Consider the following 24,229-nt stretch of genomic DNA (forward strand, 5'->3'; position numbering starts at 1 on the left):
TAACCTCGAAGTATAAGGCCTATTCTTGGTCGGGACGTCTTGGGAATGATTTCCCAACATTCCTCAAATTCTCTAATTTTCATCTTTTCCACATTTTACATGACATCACTCACATTTTTGACCAATCATAACCAAACATTACAACGTTAAACTGCTCATCTCATTAAGGACATATAACTACTTATCACATTCCCAAGTTTCACAATAAAATTGGCAAATTAAAGCATATGTTGTACATATTTACCTCATCCTTCCATTTTTCTTTACTGATTGGAAACCATCCCAACTTTCAACATTTCAATAATTGAATTACTTCCGCAGCCTTTTAGCTCAGCTTCATCTCTTTCACACCTCCAGAAATTACAATCCATTCTCATTACTTTTTAGATTTGAATTTATAACGTTGATGTGAAATCGTAGGAAAATAATAACTTTAATATCATTTAAAAAATGAATACGGCACCCCTACAAACTCAAATGATCAACGTTGCGGATATCAATTTAAAATTTTCTACTGCAGGGCCTCAAAAGTCAGATGAGTGCAGTTAAAGTCCACAGCTGCCCCCTGGTGGTGAAATGGAAGGTGTTGAGGAATTATTATTATAAATAAATAAATAAATAAATAAATAAACACGGTACGAGTCGAACGTTGGGAAACACTTTCAAGTTCAAATGGTCTCAAACACTTTAAAGGGTCAAGAAATTCACGCTATGTTAACTCTTGATAATGCGCATTTGTGCAAATGATTCCAGATCATTAAGCTGACAGAGAACATACCAAGACGTGTAAAGTTATCTGGGCAACAACTGTGCCTATTTTGACAAATCTAAATATAAAACGTTCTGATAAACATTTTTATTAACCAAATAATTCCGTTAGTGTTTCGTCATACTATCGATAACTTAAGTATTGCTTTTAAATTCAGAATTTTTAAAAATAATAATAAAATAAAACCCACTGATTCAGTCTGTGTTTCATACTTTTGACGTATATTGTGCTTATTATGTTTTATTTCTGTTGAAGATGTATCCCTTTTGGATCCATGATCAGTGTTTTGTAAGGGCGGGAAATGTAAACACAAAATAAGGACGTTCTGCCTATTCACTCAATATGTCAATATTTTAAATATGTATTTGTTCTAATATATATATCTGTCTTTAAGATTATTGTATGTGTATTTTTACCCATATATAATATAATATAATATAATATAATATAATATAATATAATATAATATAATGTATATTTTTTTTAAATAATATAATATACTGTAATACTTCCTGGATGTATTACTGATGTCCACCACTTGGATGCGCTCGTGACCTTCCAGTTATGGCGACGAAAAGTGTGGTGGGCGGGACTTAGTAGTTTTGGAAGCACATGATGAGTGAAGAAGCTTTAAGAAGCATTGGAAAGCATCGAAAGAAAGTTTTCAGAGAGTTTTCAATTTTGGAGGCTGTTTACGTGAAACGAACCTTTGCTAAATTCCGCGCTCATTACGAATTGACAACCTGATTGTTAAAATGGCTTCCTCGGAATTCGGTGAGTTTGCTTCCCATTCTAAATTTGGTGTAATCTTTTTATATATTGAATTGCGATGTGTGCTTGGTGGTGCTAACCTTGCTAATGTTAGCCAACGCGGTGCGTTCGTGTCTCTCGCGAAATGTTGACTTCAGGTCAAATAATCAGCTTTTGTGTGTGCAGCACTGCTGAGTGTGTCGGAGAAAAGTGGACTGCTGGAGTTTGCCAAACGGCTCGTGGACGTGGGTCTAAGTCTGGTCGCATCAGGAGGGACAGCCAAAGTCTTGCGGGATGCTGGACTGACCATCAGGTATGCCATGTGGCCTGTGGAAAGCTGCTCGAGCATTTCGTCCACATCCGCGATACCCAGCATAAGGTCCATGTACTAGTACGCTCTTCGTGGAAAAACAATAGCGAGACAGTTGCTCTACTAGTTTGCAAAACTGAGCACTAGTTTTCAGCTGCTTTTTGCGAACACTGCTGGTGACGTTCCACAATTAGACGACCGGTAGTTCTTATCCAGAGCTCAAGTGCTACTGCTAGTAGCTCTCAGATGTCAGTCAGGTAGATCACAGTTTTGTCGAGTAAGGCACAGTTATTGTGCAAGTGTGCCGAATTGTCTGACTAGTGAAGATACGGAGCATACTAGTACATGGACATCAAGGGTAGCGAATACCTTTTCACAAGCTTTCTACATAAGCCTTCTCTTCAATGTTGTGTTGTGTCTTCTCCTGCACTAAGTTGTGTGCGCGTGTGTGTGTGTTTGTGAGGGATGTGTCTGATCTTACAGGACACCCGGAAATGCTGGGAGGCCGAGTGAAGACCCTCCATCCCGCAGTCCATGGTGGCATCCTGGCCAGAAAGACGGCCGCTGACAATGCAGACATGGACAAGCTGGGCTACAACCTGGTCAGGTGAGAGTACGAGTTGCCTGCGGAATATATTCCGCATTTACTCTTTGATGTGCTCCTAATTTGAACACGTGGTGTGTCACGGGCACTTTTGGTTTGAAGGTTAGAAACGGGGAGCACGTGTGCTTGTTTTCAGCAGCATGATAATTGGAAAATGGCAAATGTGCTGCTTCCATACGCTGGTCTTGTGACTCTGGTTTGTGTCCGGTCAAGAGGACTCTGAATTCATCGGACTTGTTAGAAGCAGACAATGAATCGGATTAGTAACGCTGATAGGTTATTGATTGACCCTGTGATTTAGTTACTCTGGTGCTCTTTATCTTTGATTTTTTTTGAGGGTGTGCATTCTTGTTGATTTTGAGCGCGTTCTCCTCGTGTGTGCGCTCCTCAAAGGGTGGTCGTGTGCAACCTGTATCCATTTGTCAAAACTGTCTCCAATCCGGATGTTAAAGTGGAAGACGCTGTGGAGCAGATTGATATTGGTGAGCTGCGTTAATGCTTAAAATACATAAAAAAAACAAAAAAACCCTGACTTTTTTCCCCTTTCAATAAGGTGGTGTAACTTTGTTGAGGGCGGCAGCTAAGAATCACGCACGGGTCACAATTGTGTGCGACCCTGCTGATTATTCACTGGTCGCCACGGAGATGGAGAGCTCTGAAGACAAGGACACCACTCTGGAAACACGAAGGACTCTGGCTCTCAAAGTAGAAAAAAAAAAAAAAAAATTCAAATTTGAAGACTGTTCTGATTCAAAACAACAAAAAAAAAACAGTGTAAATGTTGCGTCTTGAAAATGTTTTTCTTCCTCAGGCTTTCACTCACACAGCCCAGTATGACGACGCCATATCGGATTTCTTCCGCGGACAGTTCAGCCGAGGCGTTTCGCAGCTGCCGCTGCGTTACGGCATGAACCCGCACCAAGCCCCCGCCCAGCTCTACACGCTTCACTCCGCCCTCCCCCTCAAAGGTCACCGACCTCTTGACACTCACCGCCACCCCCTCCAAAGTGCTGTTGTGGCGCATTTCTTTTTCGACCAAGATGACATTTTCTACCTCAGAGATGGTCAAAATATGCGGCCCGCCGAGCATTTACTTATCAAGCGTCCTGTAAGATTTGCTCTATTTATTTAGCCTAAAATAAATTCATTATAATATATTTATTTTTCTTTTTATTCATTGCAAATAAAAAAGTACAACTATTAGTCATAGAAACAATTTTACACATCCATTTAACAATTTATTTGATTAGTTTGTTGATTAATCATAAATACAATGGAAATATTAATAAATAAAATTAACCAAAATTTGCACAGTTTATCATTGAGTAGCGTAAGAAAATGTGTCCAAGTTTTTTTAAATGTATTTTATTTAATTGTTTCTTTTATGTTAAATAAAATAAATCAGAAGATAAACATCGGCATCGTTTTAAGATTTTGCGTGCGCATCCTGTGAGGCTGATGTGCCGCCGCTATCAAAATGAACCAAAGGTCACAAATACATTTGACTTATTATTATCATCAAATAATGATTAAATATTAAAAGAAACAATTATAAAGTTTCACAAATACAATTTATTGTTATTAAATAATGATGATGGCAAAATTTCACTCTTAATTTTTTGTTAATAGCAAAACTGATAAAAATGAAAAAGCGTAAAATGTTTTACTTTTTTTTTGTTGTGTGTTCTTTAAACGTGATTTATTGAATTATAAATCATAACATGAAACAATTAGAATGTAATATTTTATAATGACAACAAACATTTTGCTATTGTGCATAAACAACTATTTTGGGGTCATAACTGCTTTTTAAATTTTTTTTGTCGTGTGTTTGTGGAGAATTTGTTCATTAAAGCCTTAAGAATTCAAATCGGTTTTCTTTGACCTGAAAGCAACCTTCCCCACCAAATTTTTGACATTTCTAATTTGATGAATCTCAAAATGAGACCTTTGTTTTTCCGCCCTTTCTCTTCAGTGGTCAACGGTTCACCCGGATTCATCAACTTGTGCGACGCTCTGAACGCGTGGCAGCTTGTCCGCGAGCTGAGCGCTGCTCTCGGCGTGGCCGCCGCCGCATCCTTCAAGCACGTCAGCCCGGCCGGTAAGATGAAGAGAGGTTGAAAAGTCTTGCGCGAGAAATTGAAGAATTAATTTTGTGAGTGAAGGAGCTGCAGTGGGAGTTCCTCTGACTGAGGAGGAGGCCAAGGTGTGCATGGTGCACGACATGTTCAACCATCTCAGCCCGTTGGCCACCGCCTACGCCAGAGCAAGAGGTTGGAACCACTTCTTACTCCAATACATTATCTCACTGAAGTGACTCCACCCTGCACACTTTTGACACGACTAACGAAACGATTGTGCAAGTCGTGTCGTCAGAAGCAAGTCAGTCCAACAAAGCGTTGAATCATTTGAACAAGTAGCACATCCGTGATGACGTGGAGCGCATGAAAGTCCGAGTGGAGTTTGCAGACGTTGCGTTCGCCGTTTAGCCGCTAGTACGGGAACTTGCCGTGCAGCCACCAGACCCAAACAAGTTTCAATCAAGCCATCTTCCTTTTGTGACAACCCGACCAGCGGTGGGTCACACGCATTCACTCGAAGAGAGCGTGATCACGCGATGTCGGTGCAGGCATTTCACTCGTCGCGGTTTGACATCAAAATCCAAACCATCAGCATTCGGCGACTGAACGGCAAACTAGCAAACAATGAAACGAGCAAATACAATTCACACCAAACGTGTCGCTCTCATGCCATTCCTGTCCCAAGTGCTGCAAAGCATTCTGGGAGTGCTTCAGCCTCAGCCAATCAGACGGCTGCTTAGAGAGTGGTCAAAATGGTCCCACGACCAAAATAAAAGCCCAAATTCCCAAACATGTCACTTTGGAATGCTCTCAAATTTGTGAGCGACTGTCGATGGATGTCGTCGTGGTTTTCTTTCTCAGGATCTGACCGGATGTCTTCTTTTGGAGACTTCATTGCCGTTTCGCACGTGTGTGACGTTCCCACGGCCAAAATAATTTCCAGAGAGGTAAAAAGCGCTCGGTCACCCTCCGATGCTTGAAATCCGTTGACGAGGTCGCGCTCGCCAATGTTGGACGTCTCTTTCAGGTGTCGGATGGGATTATTGCGCCAGGCTACGATGAAGAAGCGCTCAAGATCCTGTCCAAAAAGAAAAATGGAAACTACTGCGTGCTGCAGGTGACGCATTTGTGCTTTGAAATGAGTGGAAAAATGATCGTCGCTGATCGCTGATGTGCTTTCATTTAACGAATCGTACCAACATCCGCAAGATGCCACCGTCGATGCAAAAAAAATGTTCACCATCACATTTTAGCGTGATAAGTTTGCCTCACGATTTCAGCGTGCCACGAAGCATTTCCTTCCGGTTCAGGTCGCTGGCGGAGAACGTCGTGTGTGTGTGTGTGATGATTCAAAGTTCCGAGCTCTCAAACTCCTCTTACCGTATTGAATTCCGTTCTCTCTGTCTATCTCTCGTGCGATATTTCTTTCTCATATACCTGTAACCAAAAACAGTTTTTTGGGGGTGCTGGAACCGATTATTGGTATTTCAACGGGGAACATGGAGACAAGTAACTTGAGTTAAGTGCTTGGTCTCATTGTGAATTGAACTCCCAAGTCAAGTCGGCCTTGTTTGATGTTCTTTTGATTGACAGTCAGCAAGGAAAATTGGATTCTTTTCATTTGATCACACCCACAAATAATTTGTTCACCGTATTTGGCTCCAGAAGGCTTTGATCTTTAGCACAGGTGTCAAACGCAAGGTCCGAGGGCCAGATCCGGCCCGCCGCTGCATTTGATGTGGCCCGCAAGGCAAATCCTGCACGACTTTATTTATCTTGCTAAAATACCAAAATTGCAAATTGTCGTTAATTTAAAAAATGTTGAAATATTGCAAGCATTTTTTCTTTGTTACCAATCGCACTTTTAAAATGAATTGAATGGTAGTTAAACATTTTCCTGCATTCAGATTTGACAAACTAGCTGTCTATCGGTTTGTTGTGTCGATGTAATTATAATAATAATACAATGCTGATTTTTATGGGTTCACCGTCATAATGGCCCACCGAGCGAAACCAGAACTAGAATGTGGCCCGCGAGAAAAACGAGTTTGACCCCCCCCCCCACCCCCGATCTCGAGTGTGCAAGTGTACTTCATAATGTGGCCAGCGTTTGCTGTTCCGTGTCTAATTTTGCCTTTGTACGCTCCGGCTGCAGATGGATGCCGACTACGAGCCTGACGACGCCGAAGTGCGAGTGTTGTTTGGCCTCTACCTCAAACAGAAAAGGAATGGCGCGCTTATCGATCGCGACTTCTTCAGCAACGTGGTTTCCAAGGGCTCGGTGCGTGCAAATGAACTTTTGGAACGAGTACGTTTGCAAAGCCTAACTTCCAAATGTGTTGAGCAGCTGTCTGAGGCCGCCGTGCGAGACCTGACGGTGGCCACCATCGCTGTCAAGTACACGCAGTCCAACTCGGTGTGCTACGCCAAAGACGGGCAGGTAACTCGCAAAAAAAGCAAATCCACAATTGAGCCCGATCCAGCCCAGGCGTTTGTTTAAAAGGTGATCGGGATCGGCGCGGGGCAGCAGTCTCGGATCCACTGCACCAAACTGGCGGGCGACAAAGCCGATAACTGGTGGCTCAGGCACCATCCTCGTGTGCTGAGCATGAAGTTCCGCAGTGGCGTCAAGCGAGCGGAGATGGCAAACGCCATCGACCAGTATGTCACTGACGCCGTTGGAGAGGTCAGCTTTAGTTGGATCTTTGACACAAATTTAAGTTGAATGCTTGAGTGGTTTTTTTTATGTAAAAATCTTGTAATAAAAAAAAAAAGAAATTGGAATGTGCCTTTTAGTCAACAAAAAAAAATCACTTACCCCAAATGAAAAGTTTGTAATATTGGGCTTTTTTGAACAATTTCACCAACACAAACATTTCTTAATTTGATCAAATTATTAGGTAATAAATTATTATAATAAAATGATATATTTTTATTACATTCTATTTGTTACATTAATTTATTCATTCCCCCTAAAATAGAGTTGTCATCTTGATTTATTTATATCATTAACCGTGTTCATGGATTTAAAATAATATCTACATTCAACACATGCATTTGACTTTTTATTGCATTTGATTCGTTGTTGATATGAATTAAATGTAACCATTTTTTTATAAATAAAAAAAATCATCAGGAATTATTTTATTCAAAAAGGTTTTCAAACAGATTTGACTGAATTTATTTTCTCTCCAATGTTAAAGAGTTTCAGAGAGACTGGAAGAGCAACAGAAAGCAAATTTCTTTTAGACTTCACATCGCAATTCTAGAAACCAACACAACGTTGCCACAGATATCAGCTGGAGTAGCTAAAGACTGGTTTTGTGAGTGGAAAAATAAAAATGCTGACATTTCTGAGGGCCCGGCGCAATGAATTTCAAATCTGATTTGTTCAAGAAACAGTCTAATGCATTTTTCTTACATCATTTCAAAGGCTGCGCATGGGAAGACTCGACAATCGTGTTCTTTCGTTTAGGGTCCAGATCTGGCTGTTTGGAAATCAATGTTCGACGAAGTTCCTGAGCTTCTGTCGGAGACCGAAAAGAAAAACTGGATCAGCTCCCTGCAGGCGGTGGCTGTCAGCTCCGACGCCTTCTTCCCCTTCCGCGACAACATCGACCGGGCCAAACGGGTAAATACATGAACGATACAATTCCACGTTCCGCACCTTCACTGTCGGGGCACACGTGTCGTCGCAGAGCGGCGTCGACTACATCGCGGCCCCGGCGGGTTCGGCTGCAGACCAGGTGGTGATCAGCGCCTGCGACGAGCAAGGCATCACTCTGGTGCACACCAACCGCCGACTGTTCCATCATTGAGCACTCAACTCGACTGCTTTGGAGAGGCCCCTTTAGTCCATCGCTGAAGAGATTGGAAGTATTCCACCTTAATGTTGCTTCAACACTTTAAATGCATTCCTGGCTATTGAAACTGAGAGAGGTCCAAGTCGTTGTAGTTGAGCGATGTTTCAGCACCTAATAAATCTTTGAGCTCACCTGAAGTGTTTGTCACATTTTACTGAATGCGCATAAGCTGTTTGAAAATTGGATTCTTTAAAGGAGTGGTGGGATAGAACGACAAAAAAAAAAAAAGTGGATCTCCCCGCCGATATTTGCTGATTTTGTGCTCAGGTCAGAGCCAAGTCCAAGATAAAAGTAGTGCTTTGGTGCCCTCTTGTGGCATTTTCACCCCAAGCAATTATGTTTGAAGTGATTCATTTTGCCTTGTACCGAAAAGAAAATACTTTGCTGCCATCTTGTGGCTTTTATAGGCAATTACAAACCTTTTTGGGTGGAATTCAATCCCAATTTTTGCGAATAAGACCTTGGGGTCTCACAAGGTCTTGTACCAGTCTAATAACCACCAGCTTTTGACATTCAAAAAGATTCTCCGTCTGATAATAAAAAAAAAAAAAAAAAAAATCAACCTTTTTAACACCAGTGGAGTATTAAAACATTGAAGCGTTGGTGTGATTGTGGATCTTTCCAATTTTATTATAATATCAGACTGTCTTTCTGTCGAGTTGAAACAACTTTGGCATGAACAATAAGATACAAAAACAATTCCACCCGCATTCACACACAGAAATGAAAGGGATAAATTAGGAAGAGACAGTGTGAGCCCTCTCGCCAGCAGTAACAAAAGGCCTTGAAACGACCGTTTCGAGCGTACCAAAAATACCGGAATGGCTTTTCCTCCAAATGGAGCCAAGTTGCAGAAGGGATCATGTGGGTCAGGCAGAAGTGCAGTTTAACATCTTGGGATGAGCGCGAGTTGCAAAATGATCAGGCGGCGCGTGACGCCACATCTCGGGGAGAGCGAGGGAGCAAAGCCGTTCGTCCGGCGGGCGACTCCTCACTCCCGAGGATCCGGCGGCGCCAGCGCGTCCGCCAGAAGGCCCGGTCGGAGACACTCGATGGGGCAGTGGATGTTCTGGAAGGAGACGGAATTGGAACGAGGAACTCAAGGACATTCGCTTCATTCGGGTCACCGGCAGTACAATGTCATGAAATGTTTCAACAAGTTGAAAGTCAACATTCTTCTTTGCACTTCCTTTTCAGGCATCAATCGAACCTTTGCTTTCTTTTTTGGGCAGATATGAAATAAGTTATCAACTGTAATTTCGACTGTGTTGCCGTGCTTTCCTTTTTTTTCCAGATATATATTGACATAAAATAGACAAGTTCACTTTTAGTTCATTAGTAATAGGAAATTCATTGACATTGTAAAATATTAATGCTTCTAATTCCAAATGAAAATGATACGAGTGAACGTTTCTAATGCCACGAGGAACACTTTGGATATCAAATGATTCCGTTTTTTTTTTTCTTTTTAATGTCACCAACAGTACTAGCCCACTTTTCTGCACACTAGTAGGACAACAGCTGTGTGCTTCTAATATTCACAAAATGAGAGAATTGGACAAGTAAACTTTCATGTCGCTAGTTGTTCTCGTAGCATATCGATGTCAACTCGTGCACAGCTTAGCCTCACAGTGTGCAGAAAAAACATTTGTAGTTGTCCTCTTTTTTTTTCTACAATTGGCACTTTTAGGCGACTAGTACGTCATTTATCCATATTATTGAACGACTCTTCCGCACTAGTAACAGCATATGTAATGGACGAGTAACCTCCCGGACCTCACGAGTGGAAGCAAAATGTTTTGCCTTAGTCGTAACTTCCAGTATGGAATCGATTGCGACGAAATCCTGACCTGTTTGTGTAGCGTCGTGACTCCATATTGAACAGGCTGCAGCACGCCGCCGTCGGCATCGGAAGCCGGTCGGCGGCAGTTGTCGCATCGCCAGCCCTGTTCCAATAAAAGATGCGCGATCATACGTTGGTCTTGAACACGCGAGTGCCTTCCCACACACGGAAACAAAAAGCGGCCGCTCGGTACCTGCTGCCCGCCGTAGCACGTGCAAGTGCAGATGGCGCCAAGGTACTCTTTCTGCCACTGGTTGCCCACTTGGAATGTTTTGCCCTCATCGTAGCAAACAGATTCATCTGCAAACAAAAACATTCACGTTCACGGCACCTTCTAGCGACATTTGGGTGCCAACCAACTTCAAAAACGGCGACGTGACATAACAAGGAAAAAAATGGATTTCACCCGAAAGGTTTAAAAGTGCCGACAGTTGCCACAAAATGGCGCCAAAGCACTTCTTTTCTATTACACTGGCCGATGGCTTGTCAAATATTTTGGTTTTCTTTCGGAGTTTCACTTTTTGATGCACACGTTCGCGGCAAAATGCAAAATCTCAACGAAGCTCCGAAACGCACTTCAACGTAGTTGCTCAGCACCAAGACGTCCGAAGAAGTCATATTAATATTGGAGATTGTTCCGATTTGACAAGAGATGAGAGACGGACAAATGAAGGTACGAAGACTTACGTGGTTCACACTTGAACTCTCCTTTGCCGTTGCCCAGACAGGTGCAGCTCATCAGGTGATTGTTTTCGGCCTGGCGGTCCCACTTGTCTCCGACGCGGTAGTTTTGCCCGTTGTCATGGCACCACTCTAATGGACATCATCAGAAAATTGCCGAGGGAAATATTCGATTCAGCTTTCAAAACTCACAAAAGTGAGTTGGAGTGTGAAATTTCCAGAATGAACTGAAAATGCACTCAAATGAACCAAACGGGATTTTTTTCATTTTTTGTTTCAAGTCGCGTGGAGGTTGGAACATACTGGAGGAGTCGCATCTGAAGTGTCCCCTTCCGAGGCCGAGACACGTGCACCACAGCTTGAAGCCCGTCTCGGACATGCGTTCCCACTGAGCGCCGACATCGTGGTAGGTGGCGGTGAACGTGTCGTAGCAGGCGTCGTCTGAGGGAGGAACGCCTTCTTGGACTGGCGGCGAGGAAGATGAGAACGTCGCAAATTGCAATCGGCTTTTTAAAACAAGCCCAATTTGTGGCATGTGGTACTCGATAAAATCATGACATCATTAAAGAATGAAAGCGTTTTTGTTTTTTTGGATGAAGCGCGCTGCTCCTTGTTCAGCCCCGCAGGGCCACGGTCAAAAGTCAACATGATCTTAAACTCACTTGTGCTTCCAGCGGTGACCAGCTGCTCAAGGACTTTGTGTTTGAGCGTTCCCTTCAGAGCCTCCACAATCACGTTGTAGTCGGCCCCGGGAGTGAGGCCAATCAGCGTGGCTGTGGTGGCTGTGCCGGGCAAGCGCACCTGGACAGTCCCATAAAAAAAAAATTGCAAATTCATCACAGAAAATAATTGAGAAGCACTTGATGAAATGCTCAAATGGCTTACCTGGAACATTTTCTCCTCCAAATGTGTTACGGGATTGCAGGAGAGCAAGTACGCGTTGCTCTGGCTGTACGGCTGCCAGGCAACGGCGGTCCTCGTTTGCGCCTCCAGCGGCAGACCCGTCTCGTTGGCGAAGACGGCGCCGAAGGGCACATTGAGCTTGACGTAGGGCTTGCGCCGGCCGTCGGCGTCGGCGAGCGGCACGAAGACCAGCGGCTCCTGAACTTGCCCGTACGGGGACTGCGGGGTGGCCCGGTTCTTGTTGTTGTTGAACTCGGTATACTCCACATGCTGGCTCTGACCACCGAGGCCATCCCGGCCGTTGTTGCCCACCAGCTGGACTCGGTTGTCCAAATCCGTTTCAGGCACGTCCAGCCGATCCGTGACACCTCCGGGGTGATGCGGTGGCGGCACGGGGAAGAACGAGTCTGGTACTGGGAGAAGGAACGGTGTGATTCCACTCAATTCGACGTTTAAACTTTGCAGAATCTTACAGTGTCTTCAACCTTTCCTTAATCCAGAACCGAGACATTTAACTTTGAAGTACATTTCTCTTTTGTTCACGAGGCCACCGAAAGACTTTTAAAAAGCTTCGAGAACTTCTTCAGAACTCAAACTCTCCCGTCATAGAAGACAAAGTGAAAAGTGCCGAAACACTCACGGGTTCTGATCCGGCCCACAAGCGGAGTGCTTCTTTGTGTGTTCTGGATGGCCACAATCTTGATGACATATTCGGTGGCTGGTTTCAGACCTGATCAGAGAAGTCCAAAAAGACAAAGTCAGTGTTAAGATTTCTTTTGCTTGTTTTACTAAATACGTTTATTTCACGGACAAGAGTGGAAAATATCCATTTGCACAGTGCGCAGGTTGAAAAACGATGGCAATTTAGATTTGGATTTTTCAAACACAACACAAGTCGACCAGAAATGGTGGCATAGTTCTGTCCGGCGTGGGGGCGTGGCTTCAGCTCCTGCGCCGTCGCTCTGGGCTCGGCGTAGGTGACGTAGTAACCCGTGATGGGCGTGGCCGGAGGTTGCCACGTGAACGAGATGTCGCTGGGGGTCAACGACGTCACCTGGAGGTTGGTCGGAGCTTGGACCACCGGTTTAGCTGCAGAGAATAAGATCAGCGTCAATCATGCGCTACTCGGATCTCGACTCACAAATTTCGGCCCAAAGCTGTTCAACGTTACTGAACCCGTGCGCGTTTGGGGTTCACAAATCGCACAAATTTGCCAATTCCTATTTTTGGGAGTCGTTCAGCGCCATCCGACGACATTTCCAAACACTATTTGGGGCGAGTGTGAATTCTTCGTGGAGTTTCGCTATTCACGGGAGGATCTTTTGGTGTCACCTGCAAATAACTGACACTTTCTAGCTTGGAAAAGTGGAAGAATTTTCAACCCGAGTCAGAACCTTAAATAGTTGGTGCATATAAAGCAGTGCTTCTCAAATCCTGGGGAACATGTTTTTTTTTTTTGTTTTTCCCGCCGTACTCCAATGACGTGTAATTGCTCCTCCACTCCAGTAGTTGGCGGTGGCGCTCTGCTTGCCCATTTTTGCAGCGAGAATGAACTCTACGCTGTAGGGTTTTTTCATTTTTATAGGCATGGTGGGGGGGGGGCGCAAATTGTTTTCTTCTTGCTGGGGGGGGGGGTGTAACAGAAAATAATTAAGAAGCCCTGATATAAACACACACACAAACACAAACATGTAGCGACACACACGGTACCTGTTTGAACAGTCAGTGAAACTGGGGCACTCCTTGTGCTGCCATTGAGAGTGTACAAGCGCACGGAATACGTGGTGCCCGGCTTGAGACCTTCCAAAAGACGTCAACGCAGTTGTGACAACAGCAAATAGGATTTGCGGTGAAATATTTAGTTTTTCCTGCTCCACCTGTGACGGTGTAAGTGAACACGTCTGCAGGGATGGTCTGGGTGACGGTGGGGCGGGAGCTGCCCTGGGGCGTGGCGTCAATCAGGAAACCCGTAATGCTTTCCACCTTTGCGCGCCAGTTCAGGGTGAACGAGTCGTCCTTCACGTCCATGATACGCACGCGGCGAGGCGAGCTTACGTCTGCATGGCAAAGCAAAATCTTATTGGATTATTTCGGAGGCGTGACATTTCACAAGTGTGTGCCAGCCACGCCCACTCGGCTCCGGACAGAAGAGGCTGCCGTGTCTGATTACCTTCCAGCGTGGTTGCCTCGCCCTCCAGCGGTCTGCTGGTGACAGAGTTCTTCAGAGCGTAGACGTGGATCTGGTATTTGGTTGCGATCTGTCACGCAAGTTCACACATTTTGGATTTACTCAAGTCAGGACGTACAAATGCTTTGTTTGTGCTGTGTGTATTTTACTGGAATATTTCTTTTCGGACGGCTTCTTATTGTCACTCACTCCTTTGCAAATTTGTACTTTCTATTTTGTATTTGGTTGAAACGTATTTGTTATTGTTGATATCATGACATAGAAAAAGTTCGTTTACAGTAAGCATGGTTGAGATCTTGATGAATCGATTGTTTTGATGGAGAATTTCGGTACTTGGAAGGAATAAAAAACAGGCAGAGCGGCAACGTGGAGGAACGCGAAGCCGGGAGCAATAACGGCAATGACCGATCTTGACAAGTCAGATATTTTCTATCCATGGCCTTCAAAAGAATTGTTTGATTTTGTTGGCCGCAAGAATGACGCGGTTTCTTGTGCCAGCCTAAAAAAAATTAAATACAAATAAAAAACTTTAATCAGGAATAATAATGAAAAACAAAAATCAATGCACTGTAGGTGTTTTTTTTAATGGTTATTATAGGCCAATTTAGTTTTTTTTTTCACTCAGTTGACAAAATTCTGGAAGGAATTGGAAGACGTGTTGATAACGTGAAAGTCAAGCCATTGCTAGCTCACTCGTTTAAACTTACGACATCGGACATGTTTCATGATTTTCTTTCTTCTCAGCACCTGGATGTGATTTATTTTTATTTTTATTCATTAAAATCTACAAATATGAGCAAATTGGGCTTTTTTGTGAGTCGGTTCACAATGTTAGGAAAACAATTGGGAAATAAAATTCAACCCTACGATCGCTAATAATTAAAGAACACGCGACATGCAAGCTCAACGAAACGAAGAAACAGGTAACGTATATAACAAAATATATTTTAACGACTACTTTAGTAAATTTCAGTCAGTACTTTTTTAAATTTTACTTGAGTACATGAGTTGAATCACAGCTTCTACGTTTTAGTGTATTTTTATAAAATCATCGCAATTAAAGGGAAAGTCACCTCAAAAAATCAATTTTTTTAGAAGAATACGTTCTATGCAGGCCCACGAGTCGAAAGACGGCATTCATCCATCCATCTTCTGTACCGCTTCTCCTCACTTGGGTCGCATTCTGATTGCAATTTTTACGGAAAATGACTTCGGTTGGTAAAATGCACCCTTTTGTAGCATCTCAGAGCGGCGGCCATCTTGTCACTTTTGTCGACCGAGAATGACATCAACGACCGATCGTGGCTCAGCTTCGGTCAACAGGTGAGCCGTGATTGGTCGTTTGCAACTGTGATGTCATTTTCAGTCAACAAAATGGCCGCCCACCGAGATGACTAAAAACGGGTGCAATTTACTGCTTAACGCATATCCCGCAAAGGCCACCAATCCGAATCACATGTTTAGACTGGTGAAGGCGCAGAGGACATTTTTTTTTTTTTTCCGGATGAGTTCCCCTTTAAGTCAAGAATGTGTGAATTTTCCCGGATGAAATTGTTACCATGAGCCCGGGTATGAGCACTCGGGTCGTGTCAGGAGCAACATTGAGTTCCTTGGAGGGGCTGTTGATGTTCTCGGGGTTGACCACCACACGGTACCCTGTCAGTCGCGCGTTGGGCGCCTCCCACGACACGGCGAAGGAAGTAGGCGCCACCTCTGAGATGACCAGGCCGGTCGGAGCGGGGATAACTGAGAGCGACGGACGCACGCAGGAGAAAAAGCAAACGCATGAGGAATTTGGACCCTCGCCATTATTGGTCCAGAGAGTCTATCCGCTAAGTGTCGTCTACCTGTGGCCTGTGTTCCCACCAACGGCGTGCTGGGGGTGCGGCCGTTAAGCGCAATGACTTTGACGGTGTACTCGGTCCCGGCCCGAAGGCCTTTTATGGCCACGCTGTCCTGATCGCCTCGGGGTGACGGACGCAGCTCCCGCTCGCCATCTTCGGGGCTGGAGTAGAGAACGCGGTATGACGTCACTGCGCCCTCTGGACTGTCCCAAGCGATGCGCATGGAGTCGGTGTCAATGTCAGAGAAGGTCAAGTCCTTTGGACGATCCATTGCTGCGGGGAAAATGAGGGCGAGGCACATTCAAGTTGATGTTCAGTCGTCCTTCGGTTGCTCAGTTTTAATTCTAAGAAATGGTCAATAATGACGAGGTTAAATCCATGAGAGAAGCGTTGGGCCTTTTTGACAAACCAAAGAGATGGGTAGTCAGGAAAAAAAACATGTTCAAGTTGTGTTATGCGGCTGATCTCCTTTGCGTTTTCTTCAAGAAGAAAGAAGCAGACCTGTGATGGCGTTCTCCACCACCGCCGATGAAGGCTGGCCATCGGAGCCCAGAGCAGAAACGCTCACAACGTACTCAACGGTTGGCATCAGGCCTGTGAGGGTCATCTCAGTCTGAGCTGGAAAGCACAAGTGGAACAGCACGTTTGGAAAATGCGACACCAAACTGGAGCCCAAAGTTTTTAGAAGGACACATAAAAAAATTCAAAATCAAAAATAAAAATGGCCCCCGCTCTTAGGACAGCAGGACATCTGCAGCTATTGGAATTTTTTGGGGACGTGAGCGAAGGTCTGGCTCACAATTTCTGCCAATAAGGGCATTTGAAAAGATTTAGGTGCTTCTCAAAATTTCGTCCAGTGGGGCTCCCTCTAGTGGTAAACGAAAGAAAAACGACCGAAGAGCAATTCACACGTACTGTCGTACAATAAATAGCATTTATTTCACTTTTGAGTTCAATAGAATAAAATTGAATATTAAAAAAAAAAAGGTTTTCAAAATACAATTAGATTTTTTTTTTTTTTTTTTAAATCTGAGTTACACAAGCTATCCATTCCTATTGAATCGTTCTTTTTTGGGTTTCAATTTTCCAATTGATTCCAATTTTTTTCCAATAAAATGGAAACTGCATGATGTTGCAGCTTACAACAAGGTTAAAAATTCTTTTGAGGACTAAAACCTCCGTCTGGTTTTAGACGAACATCAACGACGCTGCTATCGTTTAATGCTTATGCTTGTGGTACTTGAGGCGGAACTTGGTTTAAAAAGAACCACTGATTTTAGATTTATAAAATGGAGATTCAGAGTGAGTTTGTCCCAAAGCAATTGGTGAATCGATTGTTCCCAAGACTTTCATCCCAATAAATGATGAACTCCAAATGGCTCTTACCAGAGGACACATCCCGAGAGTAGGACGGTCCTTGGCCATTTTTAGGCGCACCGGTGACTCTGTAGCCGGCGACGGGCCCCCGAGCCGGTGACCAGCGCACTGTGATTGCGTTGTCGCTCACGTCCGTCACATCCATGTTGGCAGGCGGCTCAATATCTAAAGAACAAATTCCATTTCAAGCACTCCTAATTGAGTGTCCGATTTATTTTTCTTTGAATTTGCCTTACCGGTCTTGTGTGTGATGTAGACCGGGGTGTTGGAGGCGGGGTTATCCCCTCTTCCGGTAACGGCATAAACGGTGATGGTGTAGTCGCTACCCGGCTGCAGATCAGTGATGGTGGCTGTGGTCTGCGTTCCTGGGATGGTGAACTCTTGAGGCGCTCCCCCACCTGGAAATCGACAGGAGAACCGTCTTGCAAAATGTCAAAGTTGCAAACTTTTCACAGGGAGATTGAATGTACTTTGATGGAAACTTTCCAATTTGGAATATTTCCAAAATGACCCCCATTTTTTTTTTTTGTATTTTTTTTATCTGGAAATTGACTGGAATTCATTTTTGTTGATCCCTGAAATTGTCGACGTATTTAATGATTGCGGTGAAAATATGACGGAAGAAAGCAGACCTGTTCCTTCATAAGTGATCCGGTACTGATTGACGGCAACGGAGGGCGCATCCCAGCGAATGGTGATGCTGGTGGGCGACGACGACACCACTTCCAGGTCAGTGGGCGCATCCGAGACTGCGGATGTGGAGAAGATTCATTTTGTTTGAAGAGCATATCGGACAAATGAAATGAAAATGAAAAACTTGATGGGACAGACAATGAGCTTGACTTTTGAAAGTCATTTCCAGAAGAGAAAAATAATAATAAAGCGCACGTGTCTATAAGCTGTCGCATCTGTTTGTCGGAAAAAAAAAATCACATCAAAGCCGCAGTTTTCAGTGCATGTACAGAACAATTTTGTGCAGAAGAGCGAGAGATTGTTAAAACGGTGCCTTTTAACAACTTTGCTCATTCAAACTGCACAAAAACAAAATGGCCATTTTCTTTCTGAACTCTAGAGCGTGAAGGAAAAAGCCACACCCGCGTATTAGCCGCATGGTTCAAAATCCAGGAAAAAAAGTAGACATTTATAGTCGGGAAAATTCAAATGTCTTTGGTCTGCGGTGTGAACTGGCACTGCTGTGCATAACCATGACTGAGTTTATTGAGTAAACATTTTTCAAATGCCAGAGACCAAAACTGCAGAAGCATATCCCGATAGTCAAGGACTGCAGTGTAAATTTGGGAGCTTGCGAATGATCTCAAGCAGCGGCAAAAACGGCATGCGTAAACGCGATCGGCTTTTCACAATCTGGGTGCGGTCGAGACACTCACTCGTGGCCTGCGTGCCAGTCACGGCTTGACTCTCCCGATTGCCTTTGACAGCGTACACGGCGATGAGATACTCGGTCTCGGGAGTCAGGCCGGTCAAAGTGTAATGAGTCCGGCTCGGGGGAAGTCGCTCGTCCTTGGCGCGCCCACCGCTCGTCTTCTGATGGCGGATCCGGTAACCCGAGATACCGGCGGATGGGGCCCGCCAGTGAATGGTGAAGGAGTTGGTTTGAATGTCAGAAAAGTCCAAAGCGGTTGGGGAATCCAGCGCTGGAAGGAGATCATTCCGTTTCAAAAAGTACATCATGTTCTCTGCCACTCTCGCGTGAAAGTGGGACAGCAAAAAGTCAAATGTCTTGCAAATAAGCTGTCAGAATTACATTCATAGATTTTCAAACTTTCATTTAAAATCTAAATATGATCAAGAAGAGAACTGGGCCTGCAAAACAAAACCTCGCTGCTCACAATGCGCAAGGAGAGCGCCACTGCCAACTACTGGAGAGGATGTGCAATTACACCTCATTGTAGTACAGCGTGAAAAAATGCATGTTCCCCAGGGTCACACGCACCCCCCCCCCCCTCTGCATCGAACCGCACCCCCGCTCGTTGAGAAGCAGAGATAATAACCATCATGGAGGAGTCGACCAATTGTCATAACTAGCGACACAACCTCAGACGACTAGTCAGTTACGAGTGAGGCAAAACTGTGCACTCGTCGACAACTGCATGCATGGAGACATTCGAACATTCACGTTTCACTAGTAGTGCACGCAGTTTTGCCTCACTAGTAACATGTCCTACTTGTAGTGATGCGCAAATGAAGCTTCAAATGTGCTTCATGAACCACTTGTGGTATTTTTGGACTCCAGTAGGTGGCGCTCTCTTGTTCAACGTTGGGCTGAAAGCACACTGACTTGTGTTTTTCTTTAAAGCAACAGTGCCATCTAGTGGACTCCAAAATGCAACAACTGGTTCATGAAGCAAATTTGAAGCTTCGTTTTCCCTTCACTGCCTTCTAGAATGTCAAAGTTGACCTGCTAGTGTGCAGAAATGTCCAAACTGGTAAGATGTTTGTTCGATGAAGGCATCAGTGCGTTGATTTGTCATCCTAGTGCAGACCAAGAGGGTACTAGTGCATGGACCTTGAGCTGGATGTCAAGTCGGTTCAATTCACGCTTGGCTTTCTGGCGCGTCAAGGACAAGAAATTGCGTCCCACTCACTTGTCCTCTGTGTTCCTGCGGCCGGATTGCTCTCGCGCTCTCCATAAATGTAAACCACGCTGATGCGATATTCGGTGTCAGGAAGCAAGTCTGCACAAACGGGAAACGATCGAGTTATCGTCTTGGAATAGCTTGAAATGATGCAGCCGAAAACACGGCGGCTATCGCCGCGTTGCGTCTTACTCTGCAGCAAGAAGGTGTTGGAGGCTCCGCCCACGTTGACCTCCTTCAAATCACGGTCGTCGGTCACGGGGTTGTAGCGGATGACGAAGCGAGAAATGTCGCTCGGGGTGGCGACGTGAGGGACTGTCCACGTGACCCTGATGTGGTCGGGACCCACGCCGCCGAATTGCAAGTTGGTGGGAGCGGGAATGACTGCGGAGACCAGGGAAGGGAAAGAGCAGCTTGATCTGGTGGAGAAAAAACTTTTTTTGCCCAAACATTTTGGAGATGGCTTTCATTGTGGTACCTTGATTCACGAGTGCCCCAATTGAAGTCATTCAATGTCCATTTTTGCTTTGAGCAAACATTTCTCATACGATATTGGCACGGCATGACAGCCAACAAAGTGTCACGACACTTTTGTGTTCTCAACATTTTTGCAGTTAATTTGGAAAGTTTCTTTTCTGGAACCGCACGGGGGCTCCTGAGAAAATGCGGAAAAGAAGTCAATGATGTCTCCTCGACAAAGTGGTTTGCAATTTGGCCGACGGCAAAAAAGAGGCCGAGTGTGCTTGCTTCAAGCTGTTTATTGCCACTGGAAGTCGAGTGCAAAACTAGACAAAGACGATTACAATGTGTGTGTCATGACAGCACACAACTTGGTCTTTGTCATTGAATGAATGGGGGGGGGGGGATTTTGTTATTATTGTGTGTTTCCATACTGCACTCTCATTTAGAAAAACACGTTTGGGTGTTTTGGGGTGTTAGAAAACAGGAATAGAATCTCGGGTCAAATTGAGGAAGATAAAAGCGCTTGGCGTGATGAGGATGCTCATTGAACTAAATAAACTCATAAGTCATGGTACCACGGTTCGGTATGTGCATCATTCCAGAATTGGAAGACCTTGTCTGTGCGATTCCCGAAATATCATTTGAAATACCACAGGGCTCAAAAAGCGTATGCGGGGGCCGACTTACATCTCAAATAAAATAGCGTAAATCTGCTGTTTTGAAATGACTTTGTTTCGTCACAGACGTATTTTCAGTAATCTTGCAATGAACTTGCGCCTTTTCCGGCATCAAAAGTGAGCGACACGACTTCAAGCTAATTGCTCCGAGCATGAGCAGACGTTTGCGTTCGGCTCAGTCCGCCCGACACTTTTTATACTTTGTTTCTTTTTATTCCCGTTCCTCTTATAATCTGGAAAAGACATTCAATTTCAATTGTAGAATATCGGCAAGTTTGTTTTTGCATTCAAGCTAACATGGCTAGCATGTACTCTTGAGCAACATTGAACGTGAGCGGCGATTTACAACTATGATAATGTGAAAAAAATCAAATTGGTTTTCAAATGAAATTGATCATCTTTCATTATTGAATTTATTTATTTATTTTGCACAATTTTTACATCTGTTTTTGCGGTACCTTTGTGTCTGTAAAAAGGGTTGCACGAAACAGCTAAAAATAGGAGATGGCGAATAATATTGTTTCTTTAATATATTTATATAATATTACCTTTTCTTTTAACAACGTAAATTGTCATTTTTAAAAAAATGTTGGTGACAAAATAGCCCTCCAATTCGGGAAGAATCCAAGTGGAAAATAAGGAAGCGATCCTTTCCAAATGGTCACATTTTCATCCAGTGTGTCATTCAAACTCCCGTTCTCCTCGCAGATAGAGTGAAATGTTCAAATCACCCGCTTGAGTTTGCTTTGTGTGTGTGGTCGGCTGGCTTTCGCCCTCTTCCGTAACCGTGACGATACTGATGTCATAGTCCACGCCGGGCTCCAAACCACGAAGCGTGTAATAACCGGCTGATGCGTCCACCATATCTTGAAAAATGGGCACGCTCTCGCCCGCCGTCGCGACCGTTATCCGGTAACCCGTTAGGGTGGAATAGTTGAGAGGGATCCAGCGCAGGCCAATGGTGGTGTCAGTAATGTCGACAAAGCGAATATGTCTCGGTGGACGTATGTCTGGAAGGGTTAGGCCAGGTGCAAAGCGCAAGCGACATTAGAAAGACACAAAGACAATGATTAGCGTACATGGCATGGATTCATTGGACAAATTCAAACATTCAGTGCCAGGACAGATACATTCAACATTCAAATTTGAAAATAGAAAAAAAAATAAATAAAAAATCATCAACTGAGGGCATGCAATTGTTAGCCAAAGACCCCAGCAGGTTATAAATGGGGGGGGGGGGGGGGGGGGGGGAGATGGATTCAACAACACATAAAACGTGTTCAACTCCATATCAATCACAAATAATTCTAAACAAGAAAATATTTTGTATTGATTCTTTGGCAGAAGAAAGTGCAGCTTGCAAGAATTCCAAATGGGATTTTCGTGGAGTACTTTAGAGTGGAAGAATGTATGATTATAAAGAACCACAACGTCTCCCTGGCTTTTATGTTCATAATACTCTGGATTGCACGAAACGAAACAAGAAGAAAGTCCGAAGGCCCGATCCCGCCTGTTTCCCTCCTCCAAGACTTTCACAATCAAGTTTCTGCAAAGCTTGTTGGAGGAGGGGAACACGTAAAACAGGCGTGGCGGGGGCTCTCGAGGACGGGATTTCGACAACATGACACTCAATAAAATAGGTCACAATGTCAGCGTTTATGAAAATAATAGCGTCCACTTAGTCCCCGGCTGTTGTGCCTGCTTGAGGCCTTGTGAAGCAGAAAACTCAACAATTACACGTACACAGCACGCTGGGTCATGAACAAAGACTTTCTCAAGATTTCTGCTCAAATAACCCCAAGATAATGCGTGTATTCCCCGATGTCACCCGACTCTTTCTCGAATGGCTCACATCGGAAACACGCGTCACGGACTCAACACAAAAGCGTCGTCTTCATTGGTGTCAAGGCCTTTGGCTGCAGCACTTACCTGGTGTGATAACGGTGGACACGGGCAGACTTTCCAAATGCTCCTTGACTGTGAACACGCTTATGTTGTACTCCACCCCGAGATTCAGGTTCTCCAGCATGCACCACGTTTGATCGGCCCTCACAAACTCCTCGATGCTGTTTCCTTTCTGTCCGCTGGTGGGCGCGCTGGACACTCTGTAGCCGCTGATGTCTGCCGAGTGAGGGGGTGGAAAAAGACGTCACAATTTGCTCTTTTGGGACTCGCTGTGAGAAGTCCAAAAGATGTACCAGGAAAGGTGTTTTCAGAGGTCAACGTCTAGACTCGGTGGGCTCCGGGAAACCTGGTCAATATTTACCTGGTGTTTTGGAGGCTTTCCAGTGGACGGCGAGATCTCCTGTGTCAGAGTTGGACTGGACTCTCAGGTCAGTGGGAGGCGACAAAGCTGCAATGAGGCCACAGGACAAGCATTGCGACAGAGCCGTTCGATAGGCCCGGCGAAGGGATCCCAAAAAGCGGGTGTTAAATTGTTGGTGGGAACAGACGGGTGGGCGTGGTCTACGAAGATTGCAGCGCAATTGGCAAGAAATGTAAAAGAAATTTGATGTGCTTTGGTGAACAGTTTTCACCGTGGGAACAATTCGAGAGCACCAGAAGTGCAAAATGAAGTTTCAAGTGTCAGTGGAAGTATTCTCAGGAAGCACGCGGCAAATACAAGGGTGCGACTTTTCTGTGGGGCGATCTACAGTTCAGAAAATACGTGAACTAAATGTCTATTTTTTTTTCTTCTTTTAGGTCTGTTCTGTTTTAATGAGCAAAGTTGTTTATGTACCTTTATGTGCATTCACAATACAAAATCGTTCTGGACATTTTTTCAACATAGAAAACTGCGGCTTATACTCTGGTGTGGCTTGTATGTCTTTTTTGCAAAGTGGTTGCTGCGGTTTATATGCAGGTGCGCCTTATAGTCTGGAAAATATGGTAAATAACCTCAGGTATTAAGCGCAAATGTTTTTTTTGAGGTACACAAATTCCATGTCTGATAAGGGAACGAGACCCAAAAGTGTAGACGATTGCGGCGAGAATTTGGATTCAACGCGTGGTCATTCAACATATTTGCGTATTCTGCATAACGTTCCGTTTAAAACGTGGGACAGCACACCCGACAAAAAAAACAAAACAAAAAAAAAAAGGACAGGAAAGCACCATTTGCCACACTGGGTGAAGATAAAAGAGATTGGAGGAAAAAGGAACGTAAAAAATCCGTTCTCCATGTAGTTGCGTTTCATTTTGGAAAAGGAGGAGTGGTGTCGGAAAAAATGGGAGGCCGGCGATAGACAGAATGGATCTTTGAGTAGTCGTCTTAAATACT

The 24,229-nt window shown here is 44.3% G+C and overlaps 2 protein-coding genes across 5 annotated transcripts in view; one reads left to right on the forward strand and one right to left on the reverse strand.

The window, feature by feature from the left end:
- The first annotated feature begins 1,355 nt into the window (after positions 1-1,355).
- atic (5-aminoimidazole-4-carboxamide ribonucleotide formyltransferase/IMP cyclohydrolase) lies at positions 1,356-8,514 on the forward strand. Its single transcript, XM_088296256.1, has 15 exons — positions 1,356-1,543; positions 1,706-1,832; positions 2,293-2,436; positions 2,827-2,915; positions 2,987-3,138; positions 3,245-3,401; positions 4,409-4,534; positions 4,599-4,706; positions 5,376-5,461; positions 5,542-5,631; positions 6,670-6,795; positions 6,862-6,954; positions 7,018-7,200; positions 7,990-8,145; positions 8,213-8,514. The coding sequence occupies exons 1-15, from the start codon at positions 1,525-1,527 to the stop codon at positions 8,330-8,332; spliced, it is 1,776 nt and encodes a 591-aa protein (XP_088152382.1). The 5' UTR covers positions 1,356-1,524; the 3' UTR covers positions 8,333-8,514.
- A 467-nt stretch (positions 8,515-8,981) lies between these two features.
- fn1b (fibronectin 1b) overlaps positions 8,982-24,229 on the reverse strand; it is a 29,162-nt gene continuing 13,914 nt past the window's right edge. For 2 of the 4 annotated variants that reach the window (XM_088295823.1, XM_088295825.1), the window contains exons 23-46: positions 23,216-23,302; positions 22,879-23,070; positions 21,681-21,959; positions 20,003-20,194; positions 19,820-19,909; positions 18,602-18,868; positions 17,846-17,962; positions 17,450-17,611; positions 17,223-17,378; positions 16,338-16,454; positions 15,840-16,109; positions 15,551-15,738; positions 13,975-14,062; positions 13,682-13,861; positions 13,515-13,604; positions 12,705-12,893; positions 12,445-12,534; positions 11,787-12,217; positions 11,564-11,702; positions 11,205-11,366; positions 10,908-11,033; positions 10,414-10,520; positions 10,228-10,323; positions 8,982-9,446 (exon numbers count right to left, since the gene is read on the reverse strand). In XM_088295823.1, coding sequence (XP_088151949.1) covers positions 9,369-9,446; positions 10,228-10,323; positions 10,414-10,520; positions 10,908-11,033; positions 11,205-11,366; positions 11,564-11,702; positions 11,787-12,217; positions 12,445-12,534; positions 12,705-12,893; positions 13,515-13,604; positions 13,682-13,861; positions 13,975-14,062; positions 15,551-15,738; positions 15,840-16,109; positions 16,338-16,454; positions 17,223-17,378; positions 17,450-17,611; positions 17,846-17,962; positions 18,602-18,868; positions 19,820-19,909; positions 20,003-20,194; positions 21,681-21,959; positions 22,879-23,070; positions 23,216-23,302 — 3,893 coding nt within the window. In that variant the 3' untranslated portion in view covers positions 8,982-9,368. The remainder of the gene's footprint in view (positions 9,447-10,227; positions 10,324-10,413; positions 10,521-10,907; positions 11,034-11,204; positions 11,367-11,563; positions 11,703-11,786; positions 12,218-12,444; positions 12,535-12,704; positions 12,894-13,514; positions 13,605-13,681; positions 13,862-13,974; positions 14,063-15,550; positions 15,739-15,839; positions 16,110-16,337; positions 16,455-17,222; positions 17,379-17,449; positions 17,612-17,845; positions 17,963-18,601; positions 18,869-19,819; positions 19,910-20,002; positions 20,195-21,680; positions 21,960-22,878; positions 23,071-23,215; positions 23,303-24,229) is intronic. The other 2 variants (XM_088295824.1, XM_088295826.1) reach the window with 2 other exon arrangements.

The sequence above is a fragment of the Idiotropiscis lumnitzeri genome, chromosome 5 (assembly GCF_059441095.1).
Source record: "Idiotropiscis lumnitzeri isolate Australia: NSW breed Sydney's pygmy pipehorse chromosome 5, RoL_Ilum_1.0, whole genome shotgun sequence".
Classification (NCBI taxonomy): domain Eukaryota; kingdom Metazoa; phylum Chordata; class Actinopteri; order Syngnathiformes; family Syngnathidae; genus Idiotropiscis; species Idiotropiscis lumnitzeri.